The 18,579-nt window shown below is 40.7% G+C and overlaps 3 protein-coding genes across 6 annotated transcripts; 1 reads left to right on the top strand and 2 right to left on the bottom strand.

Annotated features, from left to right (window-relative positions):
- Positions 1-179: 179 nt before the first annotated feature.
- Positions 180-6,656, bottom strand: dmc1 (DNA meiotic recombinase 1). The gene is made up of 13 exons (XM_086140590.1): positions 6,600-6,656; positions 5,979-6,023; positions 5,740-5,886; positions 5,518-5,600; positions 4,694-4,746; positions 4,545-4,586; positions 4,370-4,442; positions 4,080-4,171; positions 3,916-3,989; positions 2,338-2,452; positions 2,125-2,185; positions 1,901-2,017; positions 180-249 (listed from the first exon to the last, which is right to left on the bottom strand). Exons 1-13 carry the CDS (start codon positions 6,654-6,656, stop codon positions 180-182), a joined length of 1,029 nt encoding a protein of 342 aa, XP_085996716.1.
- Positions 6,657-7,506: 850 nt separating this feature from the next.
- On the bottom strand, positions 7,507-14,572 carry tomm22 (translocase of outer mitochondrial membrane 22 homolog (yeast)). Of its 4 annotated transcripts, none has more exons than XM_086140325.1 (5): positions 12,406-14,572; positions 10,507-10,649; positions 9,579-9,697; positions 8,860-8,977; positions 7,507-8,486 (listed from the first exon to the last, which is right to left on the bottom strand). In XM_086140325.1, the coding sequence occupies exons 2-5, from the start codon at positions 10,594-10,596 to the stop codon at positions 8,412-8,414; spliced, it is 402 nt and encodes a 133-aa protein (XP_085996451.1). In that variant the 5' UTR covers positions 10,597-10,649; positions 12,406-14,572; the 3' UTR covers positions 7,507-8,411. The 4 variants fall into 4 exon arrangements, with proteins under 4 accessions (XP_085996451.1, XP_085996453.1, XP_085996452.1 ...); XM_086140327.1 differs by lacking the exon at positions 12,406-14,572 and adding an exon at positions 11,863-11,886; XM_086140326.1 differs by lacking the exon at positions 12,406-14,572 and adding an exon at positions 10,724-11,845.
- Positions 11,821-17,934, top strand: maff (MAF bZIP transcription factor F). The gene is made up of 3 exons (XM_086140323.1): positions 11,821-11,936; positions 14,602-14,693; positions 14,804-17,934. Exons 2-3 carry the CDS (start codon positions 14,661-14,663, stop codon positions 15,245-15,247), a joined length of 477 nt encoding a protein of 158 aa, XP_085996449.1. The 5' UTR covers positions 11,821-11,936; positions 14,602-14,660; the 3' UTR covers positions 15,248-17,934.
- Positions 17,935-18,579: the final 645 nt, after the last annotated feature.

The raw sequence follows: 18,579 nt of genomic DNA, 5'->3' as shown, positions 1-18,579 counted from the left end.
AAACATGTCAACAAGAGGGAATATACGACAATAAACACGTTCACACAACAAATACTTTATACCCAAACTTCCGTGTTGTATAAGTTATACAAAGCTATGAGCTGTGTTATAAATACTATGAATTCCCTAAATAAAGCAATGCAACGATTAAATGCTATCGCTTTCGCCACTTTTATCCCTCACTCTTTGGCATCGGCGATTCCTCCAGCCGTAATGGCAAAGGTGGCCTCATTCTCAGGCATGTCGGGGCTGTGAGAAACCAATAGACAAGAGAGTCAAGTGAGATCAGGGTGATGAATAGTGTGACTACTTTTACTTCTTCTTTCCTTTGGGTTTTTCCCTTCAGGGGTCCCCACAGCACATTGACCTCCTCCAACTAACTCCATGCTCTGTAGCATCTTCTTTCACACCGACTACCTTCATGTCCTCTTTCACTAAAACCATAAAACTTCTCGTTGGTCTTCCTCTTCCTCTTCACCACTTTCCTGCATACCTTTCCTTTCATTCTGGCTGATTCTCTTATCACACATTTACCCCGTTCACTTTTCTCCACCCGTTCCAACCTGCTTGAACCCGTTTCCTTGTCACCGGATTCATTCTACAAACAACCATCCTGTGCTGTTTGGCTACACTCTCACCTACCACTACTTTGCAGTCACTGATCTTCAGATTGCATCGTCTATACAAGATGAATTCTACCTGCGTGCTCCTACCGCTGCTGTTTCTGCCTATTCTGGAAAAAAAAAAAGTAATTACTCCAGTCATTTCTATCCTTTTTGTAAAGTCTACCACTATCTGTCTGTCCCTCTGTGTTTCTATGCCTGACCTGCCCATCCCTTCTTTCTTATCTCGATTGCCTGCCCCAACATGTCCAGTGAAGCCTGCATCAATTACCACTCTCTCAGCTCTGAGGATATTCTGCACTACTTCATCTAACTCACTCCTGAATTCTTCCTTCACCTCTAACTCACATCCCACCTGTGGGGCATAGCCACTAACAACACTGAGCATCACACCTTCAATCTTTAACTTCAGACACATCAGTCTATCCAACACTCTTTGCATTTGTAGAAAATTGTAGAAAATCTAACAAACTCCATTAAGATAGCTCCTACTCCATTTCTCTTACGATCAATACCATGATAGTACTACCTAAAGCTGGTCCCCTAGACACACAGTACATCCATCTTCCTTTTCTGCATAATGTCAACAAACTCTCTAGCTTTCCCATCATCGTCCCAATGTTCAAAGTCCCTACTGTCAGTCTTCCCTTCTCTCTCTGCTTCTGAACAAGCCATCCTCTTCTTCGGCCCACGGTTGTCCAATTTCCACTGGCACCCTGTAGGTTATTGGCACCAGTGGCAACCGTTGTTAACCCGAATCTCATCTGATCTGGCATGGAAGTCACAGATTTGATTCGCATATTTGGTTTAGGGATGAGTTTTATGCCGGGGGCCCTTGCTGGCACAACCCTCTACATTTATCCAGGCGTGGGACTGGCTTGAGCCCCCCTGGGGCTGCATTAGTATGACTACTTTAACTAAATACTAGACATGTTCATCCCGTTTTTGGATGACATTCCTATTCTTGGTATCATAAAAACGATTTAATTTCAGAGCCCTGTCCGTCAATTTACAAGCTAGTATTTGGTATTCATATCAAGTTCATGTTAGAGTGTCACATCTAGTTTAAACCACTAGAAAGCAGGTTAACAATGGTACTCTAATGGAATTAGGGAATCATTGCGGGAAAATTCATTATTTCAAACAAAACAGTATTGATGAAATGTGATTTCATATCTCCAGAGTTACAAACCTTGATACAAATTGTATTTGAATTTTAAAGACTTAGAACTAATAAGGACCTAAAGAAACTAAGTCTTAACTAAAGAGCAAACCACCTATCAAATATCTTGACGATCCTCATCTCTCCTCGGCCCTTCCTCAAGCTTAACCTTGTGGTTGAGGCATGGGCCAGGATGTGTCCGCCTATTGGCTTCTTGGGATCAGCCTGGAAGCTAAAATGGGAGAATTTTTCTAATCACAACTTCAAAGAGCATCACACATCGCCAAAAAGTATTTCCATGTCTCATTGATCAAAAAGAATGTGTTTGCAGTCTCTTACGTCATTCCTGCACCGGGATCAGCAGTCATTTGATTGGTAACGAACACAGCTACATTGTACTCTTAAACCACGCAGTAAATGAGAGAATTAGAGATGCTGCACTGTTTATGTTCGATGCAATTTTACTCCCCGTGGGAAAAGGTTAAATCCTTAAGTCATCCCAAAATAGCAGCACACCAGCAGTTTTCGCAGAATTAAAACACTGCCTCAAACCTTCAGAGATTTTCTGAAGCCTGGAAAGCATCTGTGCCAGTTTCTGCTGCCGCTCAGCTAACTCGCCCCGACCAGAGAAGTCCACTCGGAACAGAGCCATGATGGAGTCAATAATCTGACGTCAGAGAAGAGAGGGGGAGAATGACATGCTTTCCCCCTGGAATATTTTCTTTAAGAAATGAGTCAGGAGGCAGCAAATAAAAAAAACATAAAGTCTCCATCAGGGGGATGAATATAAGATGACAAGTTTACAGTGCATTTTAAAGAAAGTTTCATATTCTGATAGGTATCTAATTTCTAGATTACAAAACTGTGCTGCATACATCACAACATGTGATGGTCAGAAGTACTGTAACCCTGCACTGTGTTGTGAGTGAAAAAAGACATATACCTTCAAAGTCGAAATAAAAATCTATCTAACAAAACCTTGTGATATTTTAATAGTTGTTTTCTGGTCTGCATTTGGGAGGGAAAACAAAAGAGCATATCACAAGATTGTTATTGTACTAAATAAATCTGAAGCTGGTGTAAGAATTCATATTTTGATGAAATATTACATTCACTGTCTGCTTTAATAGTTTTACTGTGTTTTCATATTTGGTTAAAATGTATCGTTTTGACACATGATCAGAAAATAAAATGGCTTGTTTCGAAGTCATGTTTTAAATAATAGATGTATCATAGGCTCTGCTTTTGCTATCTTAATTTTACATCTTTTTAATTTCTATTTGATGATCCATGGCATGCTCTTCATATTCCTTCTCTAGTGCTAGCCTGTTTGTTACATCTGTCATGAGACTATGGATGAATAGATGGCCGAAAGTATAACTCACACATTTACAGGAATGTTTTTTAACGTTCACTGTCCCTGCTAATGAAACTGATTGATAAACATATGAAAAAAAAGAAGTTAACCAAAAAGTGGTTAAAATGACTGGATGTGTTAAATACTCCCAAAATCTGTTCATAGTAACTTAAAATTCACATTTAAATAATCTGAATATTAGAAAAAAAAACTGCAGTTGAGTCAAAGACTCACTGGTCTGCATTAAAAAGGAAACAAACAATGATGTAATGTGCCGCGAATCTGTTCAGAATTTTGACAAAAATACTGAAAGATAAAAAAAAACAAATGGAAATTGTTTCCACATGGCTAAATGAGGCATTAACGTCAAACATTTTAGGATTCTTTGCTGCATCAGGTTTTCAAACCACCAACCGAGTATCATTTATGATAAATTATAGGTTCACTGTGTTTTACACCCCCAGTTGGTATTGTTTGGTTTATTTCAGTCTGCAGCGTCATTCATCTTTGTTTAAGGTTTTAACCACTTGGTTTGAATCACACTGTAACACAAATGCTTGCAGTTGTTAACTTAGAAGTTCAGAAAGTGAAGGTTGAGACCCACTGGCAAAAGCAGGACAGACAGAAGGGATTTGCAAGAATTAGCAAAATATAACCGAGCAGGAATAATGACACAAGCCTGATAAAGTGTTGGTCACAATTGTCTTGCATATTTGTTTTTGGGGTGATGAGTATAAGAAGCCCTGCTCTAACATAAAAACTTTGTATCTCACCAGAAGTTTAAAGACTCCACCTTCCTCATGGAATTTGGCTGCAACAAAGTCCAACAGCTCCATCTGGTGTTCACCTGCAGAGACAGGAGAACAACTCTGCATGAGAATGAACCCTCATGATAGAAACCTCGGCATTTGAGTGGAAATGAACCAGATCTTCTCACTTGTATAGGCGCGGGCATAAAGCACGTTGTCCAGGACAGCATCATGGTCCGCGTTGAACCTGTCTGCAATGTCTTTCAGTCTGTCGGGGCGGCTGGAACCACCCAAGTTAAAGGTAACGGGAACAAAATAGCAGAGGGAAACTTACGGAGATGAATGTGTTTTCTATATTATTAAATGGTGTTATATTAATACAAATTCCTGCAGGTCAGCTTACATGAAGAACTGCAATGTTCTTAAAAGTCCTTGTAATAACATTTGGGCTTTATGATTCTGCTCAATCCAAGGATACAAGGTGTTTTCTGTGTCGATGAAGATGACCTTGCCGCCCGAGTAGCCACATTCTCTGGGTAGCTGAGCAGTGACTGGGAGTTAAAAAAAAAACAAAACACAAACATAGTCTGTTAAGGTTTCTTTGAACGGCACAGCGTTGTTATAGTGACTTTGTAAAGTGTCTTTTCACTCACCACAAAGTGTGTGAGAGAGCTGGGTTTTTCCTGTGCGGAACTCTGTTGGATGAGAGCATGCTGGGGGTTCTGAGCTAAACATTCTTCCATCTATTGCTACATGGTATATTGAGACTTGTGCCCTGGTACACAACAAAGTGTGGCCTCACCTCCAAAGGCCTCGGTGATAGCCATACTCTCTAGTCCTCCACCCAGCAATTTACTGTAGAGATAAAGCCATTATATCTGATGGTAAATTATAATCTTTCATTGCTTCAACAGGACAACATAACTTGAAGTCAAAAATAGTGACTCCACTGTGTTGTTTTTAGATGCAAAAGGTCCCTGATAAACATCAAGGATTTCATAAAAGGCTTTAATTGTACTTGCATTTCCTTCAAACTGTAACTTTCACAACTTGAAGTTTGACTGCAGTTAATGTAACAGCACTTTTTAATACACAATAAACACAACAAGTGTGATGTATTTCAATACTAAAACAAATAAAGTATATTAAAGAAAGCTCATACAGTTGTGCTTTGCACATGGGGCCAAAGTGTCATAATTTTCAGAAGCCGACCACCATGATGATGAGTAGCAGCTCAATGGCACTTCCATCAAAATGCTTCCAAATGAATTTGCTGATTATCAAATTATTTCTAATGTTAATATTTTTAATATCTAATGATATTTTCACACAATGCAGATTTAAAAGTAATTAATTTCAAAATCACTTGTGGTGTTTAAAAAACTATTAAAAACTGATTAACAAACCAGTATGTAAATTTACATAATTTGAAAAAACATTTTGACCAGATAAGGACCCTATTCAGATGTTAAGCATGAAATCATGTGTCACAATTTTCAATACTGCATCATGTTTAATTGAAATTCTATGAAAGAAGTATTTTGATGTATTTCCCAGCCTTATTACACAATATCATAAAATGTCTCCTGCATGTCCAAGTTCTCAACATCAAGAGTAAATCTTAACTCAAACTCCTGGCTCCCAGTCGTGATGTGGAACACCTGCTTCCTCTTCGCACTGTACTCAAAGGCTGTCAGGAAACCAATATTCTGTAATGCAAGTTTGCGCTTGTTATTCTGTTAGATGATTGCAATTCAGCCCTGCGGCTACGAGAGAAAAGCCACACAAGATAAATCAATCAAATGAGATTCAACATTTTGAAAAAAGTAAATAAAAATTACATGTTACCAGCATTTTCCCAGCAGCCTCTTTGATCTTCTCAACTTTCGCCTCAGACAAGCCCTTGATGTTGCACAGAGCCCTGCGAGTCATCATCTGGATGCCCTTAACAGTGCAGATTCCAACTGACTTCAGCTTTTTGATGTCTGCCATATTCTGTGAAGAGAATTGTAGAGATGCTCGGATAGAAAGCTAATGTTTGATTCAAACCCCTCCACCCACCCTCACCCAATGCCATGGCTACTCACAACACCATGTTTCTGCAGGAGGTCGATGTCTTGGAAGAGGCTCATCTGTTAGGTGGGAGAGAAACATAGGAGAGGAGAGACATTTGGGGAGGAGTGGATTTAGGAATGGAAAATGGAATTTAGCTACTTCAATTACTTGCACTGAATGTTCAATAAAATTGGACTCGAATCACATCTACCTCAGTATAACTCGTCGTTGTTTTATGTGACAAATTTGATCAGTGATTAAAGGGGATAAATAAAAACAAATGTAGATACAACATTTTTCAAAAATACTCAAATAGCTCGTAATGTTTGATAACATGTTATATATAAATATCATCACGGTTTACTCATCAAAAGTACAATAGAATAGTACAATGAATGTGGCACTGAAAGTCCAATATTACTGTACGGCAGTATAAACAGTACAAACTGAGAATTGAACTTCAGTCAACTAAACCAGTAAATATTTTAATTTGATTTTTTTACGTATAATTCGGTGATGAGAAAGTGCCGCAAATGCAAAACTTTTCACTTTGGACATGGTTTGATAGTTAACATTTGTCCAGCCACAATTCTGATTTCCTACTTATGTAAGTAAGGCGCTAAGTCATACTATTAAGAAATTAAAATTCTCACATCATCATCCTGGTAAGTGGTATCATCATCTACAACCTGGTCCTCTTCGACTTGCATTTTGAACATTTTGAACACCCAAACGTTTAAAAGAAAATGTTGTGTTCTGTTTTTGTCCCTTTGCTGAACAATAAGCCGTAGGAAACAGTAGCTAGCTGGTTTAGTTCGTCTTGCTAAAGCTAACAATACGCTTTATCCAAGTCTTCAAGGTCAAAATGACGGTATTTTAAACCATAAACTTGGCCAAAGTGTCTTGTCTGGTATTTTTAGATATTTTACCAACAAACATTAATACATTTTTCGCATGACAGGAAGTAGTCGACATTTATTAAGAATATATTTCTGTAAATATCAACGCTCTCGCTTCTGGCGGGAATTAGCGGTCTGATGCGTTCAAGGACCTCGGGAAAAAGTCAGTCAAACACGAATTGCTTGATTGTGTGTCCGGAATGATATATACAAAACTAAGCTTCTCTGGACAAGCTCGACGCTTTCTGGAACAAAAATTGCAAAAAATAAAAAAAGTCCCAGTCCTATTGCACTCAAGTGTAAAACTGGGCGTAAGAAGAATTCGGTGATTTTTTTTTTTCCCAATACATTGAACTAAGTGCGAAATGAGTGTCATCATCTCATGCAGAATATGTGGGCCTGAGGTGCTCACAGAGCCACCCTGCGGCCACAAGGAATGTAAAGTGTAAAATCGCAGAAAATGTCTTTCAAACGATAATATTTGTAATTAAATATTTACAAATGTGACAATTAAGTGACTCATCCTCTGCTTATCCAAACCTTAAGTAAAAAAGTATTTGCTCATTCATTGGATTGAACAATATACACATCATTCACAAATAATTACTGGATGGGATGCAGTGTTACTTTACTTTTTAACAAATTCACGATTTACAGGTCATAAAGGTTTTTCCATTCAATTTGGAATTTTAATATCACAGTCCAACACAAAACAGATACATGGTTTCGCTTGATGGATTGAGTGTGACAAGAAAAAAAACAATAGATTCAAAGACTGGACATTGAAACTGAGACACAAGCATCAAAACTTTCTCCCACTGTCACCAGATTGTCCAAAACATTACTGGATTCCTGCCTTCAATGACATGATCTTACAATTATCTTGACATCTCTTGGAAAATATATTATGCTTGCTAAAAAAAGTGATGTTGACTTGTAAAAGCCTTAATCCTTCTTAATACTTTGGCCCGTTTGCACTTGATATACATACGTAGCACATCTGGAGTGGGACAAGACAGAAATTACTTTAGAATTGGACTTCAAGATACTAATTGATGTATTAATGTTCAATGAACTAAGATTGTATAAATACGGTTTGCTAAAGTTGCCATATTGTCTCTGATCTGTCTGACGGATATTCTAATAGCAAATGATGACAATTGGAAACCTTCTGATCTTTACTTACAATTTGTCCACCAGTACCAGCTATCCCCTAGAGAATACATGTTTATGATATATGGTGTATGTGCATATATATATATATAAAAAAAAATAGAGCAGCTGTGCTCCTGTAAATCAGTCTCTGTATGATGGAGGAAGGAGAGCAAGAGAGAGAGAGAGAGAAAGAGAGAGAGAGAGAGAGAGAGCACTGTCACATCCTCATCTTCTTTCCATTGTTTTGGCGTGAGCTTGCAGTTGGGTGGATGGCTCACAGCATTCGCGTCTCTTATTTTTAATCAACGCAGTTCTTTGTCCGTCTCCACGTGGTCTCTCTCCCTCCTAGTGGCCCGGACCTGCATTATCATTAGCGGATGATCCCAGGCTCAAGTAGGTGTTTCCTGTCCCTCATATTTTTCCAGGCGCAGGAGGCATCATGCCTGGCATCCCACCAGACATTCCAGTGTTTGGGCCTAACAGGATCTAGGAGGGGAAAAAAAAGTTCACTTTGATGACATGCATTTTATGCCTTTAGGTTATGCTTACTTAAATTTGGACAAAGTACAAATGCAAAAGTATCCAAGGGTTATTTGATATTATTAAATTCACACTGCCACACTACTAGCACACCAGAACCATTAAGGAATCAATTCCCTCAAAGAATATGCCAACTGACAGAACTGACATTTCAGACAATTAAAAGAGTGGTAATTCAGTCGCTGCTGAATTAGCCATGCAGAACAATCATCTCCTATCTGTTTCTCTACCATGTGGCTTTGTGGTTCTTCAGACTGCCAATAAACTCTTAGACTAAGGATTGTTTCCTGACACTGTGGCCACTCTCACAGACATTCACCTGTCTCTGCTGCTGTAGCTGCTGCTGCTCCAGTTGTAGCCGTTCTGTCTCAAACACCACCGGCAGCACCAGGATCATGAAGGATGTAGTTCCCACCCAAAGGGCTGAGCGGGAAAAACTGGAGCAAGACCACAGCTTGATTCATTTGTGCCACCACAAGATATTTCAGTCAATGTTGTGCAAAGACATGAGAATTATTTCTTCTATTTTTTGCCCTTGGGGAAGCGCAATCTGCTTAGGTAATGAAAATGACATTTCAGGCCAACTATCAGCAGGCAGACTGAATAAACTTGTAAATTCCATTGAGTTTTGTAACAAGTTTTCTCATCCATTTACAATTCTTAGCTTAGTTTGATTTTGTTGCAATGGGAAATTTCTTCATCATTCTGTTTGCTTTTTTTCCTATATCAACAGAATTTCGATTTACTCCTCGCATCGTTGCATGATGAAGTTACAAATTAAGTGAATTGGTTGCAAAATCTAAGTGAAAACATGATCATGAAAAATTAAATGAAAATGCAAAGAAAGTATATGTTTTCCGACACAAGGATCAAAATTTTGGAGTCTAGCTTAACATAAAAGTGTATGAAATATAAAAAATAAAATCCTTATAATTGTAGAATAATACTTATTCTCAAAATATAAACCAAACTTGCGAGGCACAAGGCATTATTTGTGGTAAATAGTGAGAAGCCCACAGAAATATTGTTGAGACATACCCGTAAAACTTCTTGACCAGAGAAACAGAGCACTGTGCAGACACCTCAGCGGCAGTGCGGACTGAGTCAGGGAACATCTCCGTCAGCCCCCACAACCTCTCCATCAGGGTCTCGTCCAGCTTTAAGGAACAAATCACAACATAAACACTGTGCATTAACCATAAGTCAACATCTCACTTGACACAATGCTGACTGCAGTGATATGACTGGCCAAACTGTCTAACTTGAGGCCAGGCACCACCAACTGGCCACATGTTTGAATTTATTGAATAAAGAAATGAGGCATGAAAAGATACCAGACAAATGTAATATGATGTGTGCATTATCAGACACGAAGGTTTTTAAGTCATATATGACACGCAATACTAGTGTGTACATGCTATCTAATACCAACGTGAAGCCCCAAGCCACTACATTTTCTTTTAAATAGCAGATCTGTATAATATGACTCGGGTGTTAAAGTTGCAAATAATTTGAGTAAGACTGTTATTATATCAACCAGCACGTTATGTTATTTCAGGTCAGTATTGTAAAGACACAATAACTGGGTACTGAAGAAAACTGACTGTGGCATGATATGCAAAGTGACAGTATGATGTAAGGAGGTGCACGGGATTTTGATCAAAGCCTCATTTAACTTGGTGCCTGACCCAGGTTGAAATGCTAGGCTGTTTGAGACATTAGAGTATCAATTAAATGTCACGACAGTTGAGGATTCGTAAGCAAACCAACTTGTAAAACAACTACAGGTACCTGTGAAGGTTTGCAACACCGCCGGTAGCCACTTAGCTCCGGCCCAGCCATGTTAGCTAGCAATGTCTAGCCAAGAAAAAATGACTATCCTTCATACAATGTAATTTGACTCCAGACTGCGTTTTCATTGTGTCACAAGTGTGCGACACAAAAAGCTAAATTAAAAGCTACATACATCATCGTCTTCATCGTCGTCGATCTCGTCCTCGGGGGGCCGGGTAGACACCGGGCCCGCAACGGGGGATAGCTCTTCAATCCCGGACATGGCTCTCTTCCGTGCTCCCACTCCTCTCTCCTGGAACGGAGCAGCTGTGTGCACTAGCCGTTCGAAAATACAGTAAGACGGGTGATAACTTGGAAAACGTCTATTTTTTTTCCAAAATAAATCTCACCGACTTCTTCCGGGACTAGGACTAGGAGACATGCACAGGTCTAACGACAGCCTGAGGTCACGGTCGGAAAACGTGAGCCTGCTCAGGGACGGATGACGTCTTGAGGTCAAAGTTCAACATTTGCTCGGCGAAAAGGGAAATTGCGTCCCCTATCGATAAGGAGGTCTGATGAAACCAAAATCTGGATTTATTTATCTATTTGTTTATTGATTTATTATTGTGTTTCTCTCTCTCTCTCGCTCACTCACTCAGGTTGACTGATGGAAATTGAAAGACTGGTAATTTTCCAACTAGGTTGACGACGTGAAACGGGTTCGATGTCACATTACAGAATTCGTTTGTTCCTGGAAGCCTGTGGATATCAGAACATCTTCCCGTTCGTTTCGCTTTTTAAATTTCTAAACACAGCTAAATATCTGTTTTCACTTATCACATCCTCAAATGATAACATGCTTCCTTGTAAACAAAAAAGGGACAGTTTGAATCCTCGAGGGATAAACAGTTTTCTTGCCCCGCTGTCCATAATAGATAATGACATTTCTGATGATTATCAGAGGTTTAGAACAAGCCAATGAATTTTATATTATGTACTATATTTCCGATTTTACAGCCTCCTTCTTTGATGTCAATGATTCCTTTTTTATCCGTCTCATCATTTCGCACCCTTTTTCCTGTCCTCTGTCCAGGTGGTTTCCCAATCCGTGCCTGGTTAACGATTTGGGCACTTTTCTATCAAACATTTTATAGATAAATTAAAGTTTATAGCGCTGGATGCTCCCTATTGACTTTCACCCTTTGGATCTCACCCGTAGCCATTAGCTTGAGCTAATTTCTTTTTTTAAATAAACTTGTAAATGTGGCGAACGTATACAAGCTTTTAATCGCATTTATGGAATCTTATAACATAAAGATGGGAATCCTTGGTTTTACAGTTGGTGCTTGTTATCACGTGTTTTTCGGGGAAAGTTGTTATTGCTGGTAATTGCGATAGAGGGCTGGTCATGGAAAGTCTCCGGGATGGAAGGATTCCTTGTTTACATCCTCCCGGAGTACGCCGCGGGGGCGGGGTTAACTCCGCCTCCATTCTTTTGGCCTGACGTCATTGTCGCTTGTGTTTTTTATGAATGAAAGAATCCTACCTCAGAAAGCAGCGAAGTCATTCCGGGAAAAGGCGGACTGACATTTTGTCGCCGGAGTCGCGTCGACCCAGCAGGTAAATTGTCATATTTTCTCAATATCGAACAGAATAACAATTGTAGGTTTTCCGGTACTAACAGAAGAACACTAGGGGACCGTATCCGCCTGTGACTTGGCGAACAACCAAGGACAAGTGAGCAGGCAGCTGTTTGTTTTAATCCCCCTTTAGCTCGTTTGAAACCGTTGATGCTAAAGAAGCTAACATTACTAGCGTGTCGAAAACGATGCGGATATCCCGGACCGTTTCCTAACCCGCAGAGGCCACCCTTGAGCGATACCACCGGCGGCCAGCGACGCGTTGAAACACCGCGTTCAAAACGCGAATTGAAAGCAATTTTGATGGAATATTTACAGTCCCGACTAAAATGGATGTCGAGCGCACTCGTGATGGCTGTTTACTATAGCAGCGGCGCCCTGCTCAAGCCGGCCAGCTCCTCTCCCTATAAGGAAGGCTGGTTTAATCCAGGGGAGTGAATGTTGTTTACCGAAGCTCTGTGTCAGCTACATCTTATTTTGCCATTCCCCGTCACGTAGATTGGCTATTTTCGACCTTTCGTAGTAATCCGTGTTTATCGGCGCTGCGTTCACTTGTTGCGTTGCACTCCGGCGTGGTTACTTTTCGTCGTACTTTATCCTCTAACGAGATATTTATAGTGGAGTCTAAACGTGGATATCCTGTGCTGTTTAGACAAATATAGAAATCCGTGGTCTCAGCTGGGTTTCCTGTCCGCGGGACGAGTTGGCTGTCTCGGTTGAACGCAACGAATGGCTTATTGCTGAATCACCGTGACTTTACGAAACGGCGGTGTCGTCGGATTTGGTAGCAGAAGTCCACCGGGTGTTTGGACAACCGCGGTGACGCCGAGCTCCACGTCCCACGCCTTTCGGGAATTGCAATTTGGTGTTTTTTTTTCCTTTTGGTTTCATTTACACGGCAACCGTCACGGCAGGTGCCGTTAAGAGAAAAAAAAACACAGTTAAATTAAGGCGATTACAGATGGGCGTACATTTCAACACAGTCAAATGAATCCAAACTCCCAAGAAATTTGACCCCCCACATCTAAATAACTCACTTACTGCTTCCGAATAGACATTCCTGTCTGTTTTTGGACTTGTTGAGTTTTAAATCCAGACTTTTTCCATCTCGTGGTCTGCTTGCTGCTACTATGCGTTTATATGTGTGTTATTATTCTGTTGATTTTAGAGCTTTGGCAAAAAGAAAAAGGTAAATAAACACAGCATGTTTCGATCTGGGCTCTGAAAAGTGAAAGGCAAAGAGCCAAGCCCCGATGAACTTTGATAAATAAGAAAGAATCTGACAAGCGTTTTTTCCCTCCCAGATAAACAGGAAAGTAACTGCTTACCTTGACTTAACATTCCTCACAAATTCACATTAAAGTTGTGCAAAGATGCATTCTGACAATAACTAAGTGCGACAGTAACTCTTTTAAATGTTCAACAGTTATATTTTGCTGAAATGCTTGCAAGTTATTTCAATGTAAATGTTTTGTGTGGGGGGTAAAAGCGGTACGGTATTATGTTGCACTTTACTTACATCATTTCAGGATCCCGTTTTCTTCATCCTGTAATTTTGAACTCATTAATATTGCATGGATGGGATCTTTGATCCAATAACTGTAACAACAGAAAGAAATTGAATGTCCAGTTATAACTGAATTATTAATGAGTGATAATGAATAAGAGTAAATGAGAAGGTACCTTTTAATATTTTACTTCTATCCCCGTCATTGCGCTGATTGTATCCCTTGATTCAGGGAGTTTCACTGAGTCAAGTAATTTTCATAGTGTTTAGGAGTGAATTACAGGAACACTGACTCACAAAATTCATTTTATTCATGGTGTCATGCAATCTTTCAATGGTTCCTGGTCACAAAGTGGCACTGAAGCCCTCTTCACTCCAGAAACACTTGTTCTTTATGAAATATTCACATCAAAAGATGCTTTTGAAATGTAGTCAACATGGTCACTAGCTTGTCTTACCCAGTGAAACAGCCTCAAGTTAATTTCATATCTATCAGCGATACATTCCAGGACCACCTGACCTTTAAATGGATTCCAGGAAGTCCCTTAGAGCTTCACTTGAATAGTCAGAAAATATGGAGCGAAAAGGCTTCACACAAATCACTCTGCTGTAAAGATGAGCTGTAATTCAAAGTTTTGCATACGTTTCAGATCTTAGTTTTAGTCTCCTTTGTTAACACATCAACTGATTTTCTTCCCTTGAATGCACAGATAACAATATTGTACATATAACTGCGAGAGAAAGAGTCCTTGTAAGTTCCTACAGTGAAAGCATTATGCCGTTGGTGGTGAGCTGATAAGAGGAAGTTTTGAGGGAATTGTTGGGACACCTGTTTTGAGCAACGAAAGGCTAGACACGTGGTAACTTCCTCCTCAATGTTTTAGCCAACTGAGAGAAAAGCACATCGCTTCCCTGTCCTGCTTTCATATCAAATAAGAGCATAATGAGAGTGCAGAGGAATGAAACCTCTGTGGGTTCTCCTTTTTTTTCTTTTTTTTTTTTTTCAAATGTGCATGACTGCATGTCTTGTGAGCGAACGGGAGAATCCAGGCCAGATATGGTGTGAATCTGTGTGATGTCCCGAGTCACATGTGGGAACTTACCTTTTTGTCTTTACCTCGTGTTTCGCTTCTTTCAGTGTGAGTGAATTTGCCTCGACTGGTGCTCGGAGAGGGGGGGACTGAAGACAGTCTGACCATGACGACAGAGAGAAGCAGCAAGGCCTTGAAGGTAACACGCCAGCGGCTCAGTGCCATCGGGAAGAGCCGGCTGTGTTCGCGGGATGTGTTCGCTCTGCATGGTTTCTCATCCCTTTTCTCCTCTGGTCCGTTCCTCGACAGGTGAAGCAGGAATGTGGGGAGAACGTGCCCTTCCTGTCAGACAGTGAGCTCATGTCCCTCTCAGTGAGGGAGCTGAACCTCCACCTGCGCGGTATGTCCCGCGAGGAGATCCAGAAGCTCAAGCAGCGCCGCCGTACCCTGAAAAACCGAGGCTACGCCGCCAGTTGCCGCGTCAAACGAGTGTCCCAACGGGAGGCGTTAGAGCAGCAGAAGATGGAGCTACAGAGAGAGGTGGAGCGGCTCGGAGCCGAAAATGCCGGGATGAGGAAAGAGCTGGAGGGTCTGGGCGCTCGCCTGGCCGCGCTCCAGCGGTTCGCCAGGGGCCTGGAGGCCGGCGGGGGCAACCTGCTGGCCACAGCACCGCGCCTCAACACTGCCTCGGTCATCACCATAGTGAAGAGTCCACCACAACCTCAGGCACAGAGAGAACAGGAGCCGTCCTAGAAGAAGCTGCTGTAACCAGACTAGGGGGAGGGAAACACAGTCTGCAATGCAAACACACACACACATACTCACACACACACACACACACACAAAGCTGGGTTCACACTACAGGTTTTCAGGCTGATCTTCTTTTTTTTTTTCCCCTCACAGTTCAAAAGAATAACGATCTGAGACCTCTGTCAGCACAAATGTTTGGTTTAGATTATCTGGTAACACTATGGGTTTAAAATGTTCACAAGTGTTAAATCTCCCCGGCAGTTTCAAACGCACCACTCTGATGAATTCAGACATTTTGCATTTACAAACACCGCCAACACAGGCCCACTTCAGTAAACTTGAATCCAATTTGCCAACACATAACAAGCAGTTATTAAATGCCACCTTCGGAAAAAACTGCGTTGACTGTATATCCCCAACGTCTTTTTCTCTTCAGTCATTTGAGCTTTTCTTTTCTCTCGATGCAAATCAAAGTCTGCCGTGCTCAGGTTTACATCTGCTGCTTGTGAGGTGGAATGAAATCACTCTCAATTTCCCGTAGTGTTTGACGCACTACTATTTTCAAAACATGCATTAATCTGAATATTACCAAATATAAACCGTGAAGATGATCAAGTTGTCCGCGTTTCAACCCAAATTGTGAAGTGAAAGTGAAAGCCCTGCAGTGTGACCCCAGATTTAGATTTTTTAGAAGTCCATTTCATGTTTAAGAGGGTGCAAGAAAAATGCAGCACATTCACAGAGGTCCTGAGCATACACACACACACACACACGCACACACACACAAACTTTCCCTTATCCACATGGGGTTTAGACTGAAGGTAGACTGATCCAAACAAACTTACTGTACATCCTCACTGCTCAACACATCCAGCTGTGACGCCGGCGTTCTTTTGATTGTGTGACCCAACGTCCGGCGTTTCTCTGACAGCAACTGACCAACAGTAAACTACCAGTGAGACGAGGCCGCACACTGCAGCCGCCTGCAGCTTCCTGGTACTTTTCTAGTCTGAATTTGCTAGTTTAGTGGTGTTTCTCTAGTCAGTCGGTGTGCAAGCAGGGTTGTGGGAGATTTCTAAGACTAATATATTGCATTTTTTTTTTTTTTTTTGATCTTAGTTTGATGAATTGAAATGAAATATTTCTATGTTTGAGCTTCAGTCACGCTCTTGGACATAAACTACAATCATGTGAGAGTTAGATTTACTTGACAGCAGCAACAACTGTTTGGATTATGAAGATTTCAGGAGCAAAAACTACGTGTCATCGCAGTCTAAAAAGGGTCGAGGAATCCCACATTAGCACATCATTCATTTCCTCGCATTGTTCATTCAGTCACAAATGGCTCCATCAACCTGAGGATCCTCCCTGTAGAGGGTAGTGGTTTTGTACTCCTAGGGTGAACATTTCTCAGTCCAGTGCCTTCAGTCTATGCAGGAGGCAAAGAATGCAAAACACGAGAGGTCCGATTGCTCCCTCTAGACTGTTCATGACCACATATAACTCTATCATTTTAATGGGTTTTCCTATATGTTGACCTATAATCACAACTCTGAACTGTGCAGCCGCTTAGCTTCAGTCTGCTCTCGCTTCCTTCTTCATATCCCAACAGATGTTGGTCGTTTTTGTTAAAACGCGGAGGAGCATCTGGTAGGAATTACTCTCACATCAATGCAAATCCTCTGCTTACATTCCTCATTTGTGTTCTTGTCTGTAATGTTTGTATGTGCCGTTGAGAGACAAAAAGTCAAGTGACATTTATCAGAGATATATTCTATATTTTATTTGTATTTAAAGGTAGAAATTTTAAAAAGACAAGCTAACAAGTGCTGCCATACTATGTTTTCAGAAGTAATTATGTAGTCTGGGATATTCTCATGTCTAATTCTTGTATTGTGTGACGATTATTACTTTACAAATGTTGATTATTAGCTGTGTAGAAATATGCTCAAAGCTAATGGCCATATTGCTGTATGATTTGTGTGTGCGTGTGTGTGTGTGTGTGTGTGCGCGTGTGTGTGTGTTTGTCAAGTTTTTACTGGTTTGTCGTAGTGGATTCTAGGAGGGATGTTATTTTTCTATGATTGATTTTCTAGAGTAATGTGTGAATAATACAGGCCACTTCAGATTTTGAAGGGTCAGCAGAAACACAGAATCTTAATTGACTGATTTGGAAAAACTGGAAGATGGTGAAGAGGAGGAGACAAAAGAGGGCGGAGACGTTTTAAAAGGAGATAGAGATGGAGACTGCAAGTAGGCAAGGAAGTGGGGGGACGGAAGGTGGGAAGAAGCGGTTCTGTATTCACTTGAAAAACAAACCTCCATCAGCCAGAAGCCTGTTTTACTAGAGACGCACTAAACTGTTCAAACAGGCTCAGATGTCATGGAGTTTGGGCCACTGAATAGTGCTAGCAATATCGTTTCTAAGCAGGCCTCGTAACACAACTAGACTGTCAAATATGACTATTAAACCTATGAAGCGTATATTTAGCTATATGAATATCAGTGTGGTGAAGCATTTATTCTCAATATCTTAATGTCTCATCTGTCACATTGTGCTGGATGTTTTGTAATACTTGCAAAACAAAAATGGTCTTTGTATTTATTGTATTTTTTCTATTGTGAAAATTTAAGTACATTGTCTATTTTATATATTAATTATAATAAATGTTGTACATATTGTACATAAAGTGGTGTGTTTATGGTTGGACTGAAATGCATGGTGCAGAAAGGAAGTAGATTTTTTTTTTGTATGTGTGTGTGGGTGTGGGGGGGGTCTTCCTTCCTTCAGGGGTAGCCATAGAAAAATCATCTGCCTCCATCTAACCCTCACACCGACTAACTTCATGTCCTCTATCACTCCATCCATAAGTCCCCGGTCTTCCTCTTGCTCCCCCCCCCCACTTCGCTGTTTGAACCAAACCATCTCAGCCCGGCCCTTTCTATCTTTAAAGCATCCCATGTGCTGTGCTGGACTCCTTCCTGATCCTATCCATCCTTGTTGCTCCCAAAGGGGCCCTCAACATGCAAAAAAAGGAAGTGTGGAAGTGTTGTCGATCCACAGGGTGTTTTGTTCTCTTCTCAATTCATGACTCAGTATCAGATGTGAGTTAACAACAAATTAAAACTAAAGTGAGACAGTCCCCTAGACCCGTGAACAAAGAAAGACGGTTCATATCTCGGTTCATGACTTACGGGTTTAAAAAAAACTCATTCAGTATTGGAAACATTTATGTAGAAGTTTCCCTTCCTGTGTCGAGACATTCTGTGTTTCCACTTCCTTTAAAAACTTGAGATTACATCAAACTCACACTTAGACCATCTGACTAAGAGGG

The sequence above is a fragment of the Fistularia commersonii genome, chromosome 33, assembly GCF_037954325.1.
Source record: "Fistularia commersonii isolate RoL2024-O1a breed Wild chromosome 33, RoL_Fcom_v1.0, whole genome shotgun sequence".
Classification (NCBI taxonomy): domain Eukaryota; kingdom Metazoa; phylum Chordata; class Actinopteri; order Syngnathiformes; family Fistulariidae; genus Fistularia; species Fistularia commersonii.
The sequence above is the reverse complement of the archived record's forward strand: the minus strand, read 5'-3'. Positions and strand labels throughout refer to the sequence as shown.